The 6,931-nt window shown below is 41.5% G+C and overlaps 1 protein-coding gene across 1 annotated transcript; it reads right to left on the reverse strand.

Moving 5' to 3' along the window:
* Nucleotides 1-842: 842 nt before the first annotated feature.
* Nucleotides 843-5,927, reverse strand: polr2m (RNA polymerase II subunit M). Its single transcript, XM_026168966.1, has 4 exons — nucleotides 5,403-5,927; nucleotides 3,285-3,881; nucleotides 2,899-3,121; nucleotides 843-1,542 (listed from the first exon to the last, which is right to left on the reverse strand). Exons 1-4 carry the CDS (start codon nucleotides 5,510-5,512, stop codon nucleotides 1,399-1,401), a joined length of 1,074 nt encoding a protein of 357 aa, XP_026024751.1. The 5' UTR covers nucleotides 5,513-5,927; the 3' UTR covers nucleotides 843-1,398.
* Between the last annotated feature and the right edge of the window lie 1,004 nt (nucleotides 5,928-6,931).

The following is a 6,931-nucleotide window of genomic DNA, read 5'->3' on the forward strand; positions in this document are numbered from 1 at the left end:
AACGATACTCAGCTAGGTTGTGGTGTTTAAATGATGTTCAGTTGGTACTTTAGGGCCTAAAGTGTCACAAAATAGTCCCCACAGCAAAACCACCACCAGCCTGAGTCAATGATACAAGGCAAGATACAGTCATGCTTTCAAGTTTACACCAATTCTGACCATGCGATCTGAATGCTGCAGTTTTTCCAGTCTTCTATTGCCCTGTTTTGGTGTAACTGTGTGAACTGGAACCTCAGGTTTGTGTTCTTAGCTGACAGGAGTGGCACCTGCTGTGGTCTTCTGCTTCTGTAACTCATCTGCTTCACGGTTCCATATGCCTTGCGTTCAGAGATGCTCTTCTGCACACCGTGGTTGTAACAAGGGGTTATTTGAGGTACTGTTGCCTTCTTACCAGCTCAAAGCAGTCTCGTGTGTAGTAAAATCCCATCAGATCAGCAATTTCTGAGATACTCAGACCAGCCTGTCTGCAACATTCAAAGTCACTTTAAGTCACATTTCTTCTTCACCCCAATACTCGGATCATCTTGACTATGTCCACAAATTTAAATGCATGGACTTACATTTACATTAAGTAGATGAAAAGGTGTATCACACTGATCACACTACAGCCAATGAAGCTGAGACAGCAATTACACCATGTATACAATACAAGCAACATACAATTTACTCCATCAGTACCTGTATTTTATTTCACTGACCTGACTTTTAAAATTTTATACTGAAGAGACTACTCAGGTCAGGTTAATTAAATAAAGTTTATCTCTTAAATATAATTTTTTCTAGAAAACTGATGCCATGAAAACGCTGAATGTTATTTTTAAAAAAACAACAACAAACAGGCATTTAGGAAATCACATGATTTATTTGTTCATGTTACACATTCTGTAACATTGAAGTTTGACATAACTATTTGCAGGCTCACGTCTGCTTCTCCACAAAGCTGTAAACAGTCACCACTGATGAGCTTTAAGTGAATTGAATTATTAAAAATACTAAAAACAGAAACCTCAGCACTCCCAGGATCTGAAAGCCATGATGTCATCAGTCTAAGCATGCTGACAAGAAACACTTTCCCACATGACACATGTTTCAAATTTAGCACTTAAGCGTCGTAGTCAGCGGAAGGTGTTGTTATTCCTGCAGGACGCTGAAACAACTGAACCCACTACAGACTGAATGACAATTAAGTAAGCTAGTTTCTCAACCTGTCATTCAATTTCCTGAGCTGAGTCTGGGATACCGACTATTCCTTCACACCATGCAAAAGACCCTTTTCCTCTCTGAAGAATTGTTGCCCTTGGAGTGAAAATCCTGTCTGATGGGTCCTGATCACAAGGTCCAAAGCCTCTTTCCCTCAGGGCCAAGGTCACACTGGTTTCCCCAGCTGGCCCTCCAGGATCAGTCTTCCTCTGAGGAGAGCTGTGCTCCTTCATCGTGAACCTCTCTGTAGGTAGCCATGGGGCCACCGTCAGGAGTGTAGCTCCCCATAGAGATCTTCAATCCTTCAGACAGTTTCTGGGCTGCCAGCTTGGCCTGCAACTCCTGAAATTAAACACCAGACAGAGAAAAAGCTGACATGAATAGGCTGGTAAACAGAAGACAAGCACATTATTATAAAGCAGCACAGCCACTGCTATTAAACTCTCAACAAAAGTAGGACTGATAATGAGCTCAACCGCCTCCATAAGTTGACAACAGCACACTGTGTGACGTACACGGTCCCGACGCTGCTTGAATGCTGCCCTCTAGAGACAAGAAAGCGTCTCAAGCAGGGCAGCCTTTACCTGAAGATTTCCATCAGAAGAAACAAAGAAATCAATGAACTGATTGTGATAATATTTTAACAGAAGATGAGAGATGGCATTTCCATTAATGACGCTTTAGGACAATGTGGAAGAACAAATATGTTTTATATGAATTCAAGTTTCAAGCATAGAGGAGCGCCTATGTTTGTCTTATGTAATACTCTTCTATAGGGGCGACCGTGGCTCAGGGGGTTGGGAAGCGCATCTGTAACCGGAAGGTCGCTGATTCAATCCCTGGGCTCTCTGTCCTGGTCGTTGTGTCCTTGGGCAAGACACCTTACCCTACCGCCTACTGGTGTTGGCCAGAGGGGCTGATGGCACGATATGGCAGCCTCGCTTCTGTCAGTCTGCCCCAGGGCAGCTGTGGCTACAACTGTAGCTGCCTCCACCAGTGTGTGAATGTGAGAGTGAATGAATAGTGGTATTGTAAAGCGCTTTGGGTGCCTTGAAAAGCGCTATATAAATCCAATCCATTATTATTATTATTATACTCTCGTTCAGCTTTCTCTAATAATAACTGTTAAAAGGTTTAATTCTTAATTAAATTAAAGCATCCTAAGTGTTCGCTATTAACAGCATCAACGAGCTCTCTGAGACTTCATCCCTTTATAAATACTTATTGCACTAAAGTTTTCTTTTCTGCAGTAGCTACTCAGTTTGGAATCACCAGCATGTCTTTGGACTGAGGCAGGAAGCCAGAGTACTTGGACAGAACCCACGCACGACACAAGAACATGCAATCTCCACAAACCAGCCTTCTTGCTGTGAGGTGACGATGCTAACCCACCATTGTATCAGCTGTCAATAAAAGTCCTGACTTTTTAAAAATAGTGAGAATCAAAGTGTAAGATGCTGATTGAATTTATGGCACAAAGGACAAGAGGATAAACATGATTGTTGTTCAGATAATTACTTAATTTTCTTTTACCAAATATTAAATAAAATTTATGTCTATTAAAAATGTATTTCTTGTATAAAAGGAGACATTCAGAACAGCTTTGGTTGAACCATATTGCTAAGTGATCTAGGGAGGCACTGGCTGTTTCCACCCAGCCTGTTTAGCCTCCTTAGAAGGGCACTCGGCCTCACTAACCAGCTGCTTCTTGGTTTGCTTCTTCAGCAGTGCAGCTGACTCCTCCAGAGATAGGAGCTGGGCTGGATTGTGATGGAGAGGGGGGAGTCTGGCAGCAGTGATGTCATCCAGGTGTTTTCTGTCCCGCTCCCTCCTGGCTTGCACAGACAGCGGCGATGAGCCTTCAGAGGACTGACTGGGTGACGAGGATCCTGATGGAGAGATGTCACTTCTATGAGGCAGCCTGGAAACACATTAAGGTGCATATTATTTATACTCAGTTAACTTACACAGAGGACAAAAAGGCAGAATGGCAAACTATGTCAAATGTCTTACTGTATAAAATCTGGATTATTGGAGCATTTTTGTTGGAAATGTTCAGAAAACAGTAAATAAAGTCCACTCACTGATTTGGTTTAAATTTTTGCTTCCTGGGAGCTGCAGACTTCTCTGTTTTTTCCAGGACAGTTATATAGTGAGGCTTCTTTGGTGGTTGCTTTCTGAGAAAGTAATTGTCTCTTGCACTGCTGTTTAATGGCTCTTTGGATACGCTGCTGCCACCAGTAGTAGTTCCAGACAGCGTGACCCTTTCCAGGGCCTCCACAAGGTCACCCTCTTTTGTTTCATCAGAGTTCAGAGAGGCCCCACGAGCCACCGTTTCCATGGTTTCCACAGCAGTCGCTCCGGAGACAAACGGCTCTCGTTGCTCGTCCAAAGTGTGGTTTTCTTGCACTTGAGCTGAGGCAGGTGAGGTCTCGCTCTCCTGTGCAACATCACCTGCAGCAGCGTCATGTTGCCTGTTTTGATGCGAGGCTGCTGGTGTGATGGAGGCAGCACGCCGGTGAGCAAAAGCCTGCTGGTACTTGGACTGTAACTCTGTCCTCGCAACAGACACTAGGCTTCGTCTCCTCTCCTCCTCACTGTGGTCATCAATGGCAAGACGCACTTTATCTGCAAAGTCTTTTATCTTTTTCCCTTTGTCAGGTAGCGTCTGCAATAACTTCCTGCAAACAACACAAACACATCATTGTAAAAAGTATACTTCAAGCAATATTTCAATACACAACGAGAGCAACAATAAATGTCAGACACATACATGTCTGTAACCCTTCCCTGACCCCAAATAAAAGTCTTTCATGCCATGTTTTCCTCTTAATTGTTGATAATGGCAGCCAAAGCTGATACTGATCTACTTCATGGTCCTACTTCCCATACAATCACATTTTTGATAAGAATTTTTTTTTTTTTTTTTAAACATATTATGTTACATTATGTGAACAAAATCCAGGAAAACTTGTCTGGAAATATTATGTGGTGCAAGTGTAACACAGAAAACTACTGATGCACTCCAACAAATTATATATAATTTTTTGAGTAAATTGGCAGAAAGATACAAATGGAGGCAGTATGACGCATCTGATGCAGTGATGAAAACCTAAGGCCAGATTTACCAGCATGTTGCACCAGCACAAGTGGGTTTTGGCATTAAAAAAAAGTATTTAAAAAAAAAAAAAAAAGAGTTTCTTTATCAAGGTGTGAAATATAGGGAGGAGAACATTTAAATAAAGCATATAAACTGATCGACCAATGCCAGCAACATGTGTTTTACTACTAACTACATATTTGAGGTTTGAAAAAAAATAAAAAATAAAAAAATTTGCACCTTATTCTGAAATGACTGCACCCGTGTTCAGAAAACAGCCCCACATTTGTAAATCACCCGTAAAACTGAACACTCCTATTAGTGCCATTTGGCCTCAGTGACTAAATCTGGCAGTGTAAATGTCTAAGTATCCTCAGCAGTTGCTGTTATAGGTTAACTGCATCTGTAAAGGTGTTCCCATATTAGTTAAACAGAAAGAGGATTTCTGTGTTTCTGATGGTATTAATAATAATGGTAGTTTATCGTTTTCAAATGGTCTACTTTTTATTTTTATTTTAGTTAAATAAAATGTTTTGGTTTTTTACATCTAGTTTTAGTTAACTATAACAAACTTGCTGGAAAACAGGAAGATGGGTCAAAAGTATGGAAATGGTCACTGACAATACCCTGATAGGCTTCAGAGTTTAAATCATGCTCAACCGGTGCTAGGGTGCCTAAAGCGTGTCAAGAAAATGTCCCTGACATCATCATCATTATTGTTACCACAACTAGCTCCCTGAACTGTTCATACAAAGCAGCATGCATCCATACTTTCATGTTTAAGCCAATGTCTGATCGCACCGTCTGTTGCAGCAGAAATCGAAACAGGTGTACCTAAAGTGGCCGCGAGTGTTTGTTTTTTTACCCCATGTTACAGCAGAGTAGTGTCGCCCGTGCATCGTTTTTTACAAAAAGCATTTCATATTTTCACCTGAGCCAAAGTGGACTTATATAAACACGTCGTCAGTAGATCATCTGTCTTAGTTTTAGGGCATATTCCTGAACACATAGAAGTCACTTTACCAAACCGGATCAAAGCTAACGGGATGGCCGTGCGCATAAGTGTCACGCTTCTCTCATACAACCTAAGGGTTAAACTTACTTGTTACTGAGGATCCCTTCTTGTCGGAGTAGCAGTTCCTGTAGTTCTTCTTTACTCAGGTGTCCCAGGTCTCCCACCTCTCCCTGGCGCTCTGTCCACGACGAGGACATCACTGTTAGCTAAAGTAAGCTAACTACAGCCATCCACAAACAGCACGAGCCCGCTTTAAACTTCAGCGTAAACACGAAGGTTTGCGGTAAATCTAACGGTTGATTGATTCCTTTTTTATTAGAGAGCTTCAGAAAACTCTTTAAGTGACAAATTCACTTCTTCAACACATGACACAACAACATTTCAAAGTGGGACCCTTCTTCTTCTTCTTCTTCTTCCTGTGTGGAAAAAATAGCCCTCTATCGCCCCCACTGTACGGGACACGGTAACACACCTCTTCCCTACAAAGACTATGAAGCTTCTTTGCTGCCCTCTCCCGGTCAAACGTGGTAACCAGCCTGGATGCAAGAGCTTTCTCTCTTAGCAGCGCGATCAGTACAGACAGTCTGGACTGGGCTGGTGTCTCAGATTTTCCACAGCTGCATTTCCTGTCCGGATGTTTTCCGATCCACTTCTCACTCAGCTCAACTGACAATGAATGACCCAAACACAGCTGTGTCCTCTCCAGCCTGTGTCAAAGTTCAAAGTCAGTTTTGGTTGCAGCTGTGCCGTTGGAACAAAGTCTCTGCAGACTTTACCTTTAGAGTTCAGACTCTAAGTCAAAGTTTAAAGTTTTCCATTTTTTCCTGAATGTATTATTCCAAGACCTATTTCTCAAGTATCCCAGATATTGTCAAAAAGAGAAATGCTTCTTTTTTCACGCTTATCTTTGTTAATCAATTGTAATTAAAGTAAACATTAAGTTTTATTTTTTTAGTCCTGTCAAGAGATTCATTCTAAAAGACACTTCTTCAGCTGAGAGTCAGAGAGTAGAAAGACACACGCTGCAGTTTCTACTTGCAAGGCCAGTCACAGAGCGCTCACACCAGAGTGGGGGCCCTGTGATGTGCGCTCTGTTCTTGCACTTGTCTTTATTTATACACAAGAAAAGTAATACAATAATGAATACATTTGTTCAGTGGAATGTTGATACGTGAGCATGTGCGTATGTGATTGTGTGTGTGTGTGTGTTGGAATGTGGGAAGCAGCCCTTTTTCCTGGTAAGAGCTCAGAACTGCTTGTTCAGCTTCTTACTATCACTGTGGGAAGATTCAGATAAAAATATATGAACAGGTTTTATAAAGACCAATCAGTTCTAAGTAATAAAAAGGTCATCATGCAGTATTCTATCACATGTACACTTATATCATTAAAAGCTTATACTGACTACTAAGTACAATTTTCCATTGACATTCCCTCCCGTTGTCACGTATAACTTTTAAGTGAGATATCAGTATGTAATATCTTGTCGTACATTTTCTGTCACATCATCATTAATCACACAAAGTCTTCATGTTCTAACAGGTCGGGGTCATCATCATCATCATTTGTCACGGCTGTGTATGCAGCAACAGTGGATACAATTATGCGGTTAATCA

The sequence above is a fragment of the Astatotilapia calliptera genome, chromosome 1, assembly GCF_900246225.1.
Source record: "Astatotilapia calliptera chromosome 1, fAstCal1.2, whole genome shotgun sequence".
Lineage (NCBI taxonomy): Eukaryota > Metazoa > Chordata > Actinopteri > Cichliformes > Cichlidae > Astatotilapia > Astatotilapia calliptera.

What these genes read in the sequence shown, in the direction of transcription:
- polr2m (XM_026168966.1), bottom strand. Translation starts at nt 5,512, where the DNA reads ATGTCCTCGTCGTGGACAGAGCGCCAGGGAGAGGTGGGAGACCTGGGA. An exon ending in GAAGGGATCCTCAGTAACAA is followed by an intron (nt 3,882 to 5,402) that starts GTAAGTTTAACC and finishes TGTTGTTTGCAG; the next exon opens with GAAGTTATTGCAGACGCTAC. An exon ending in AGCAAACCAAGAAGCAGCTG is followed by an intron (nt 1,543 to 2,898) that starts GTTAGTGAGGCC and finishes GTTTAATTTCAG; the next exon opens with GAGTTGCAGGCCAAGCTGGC.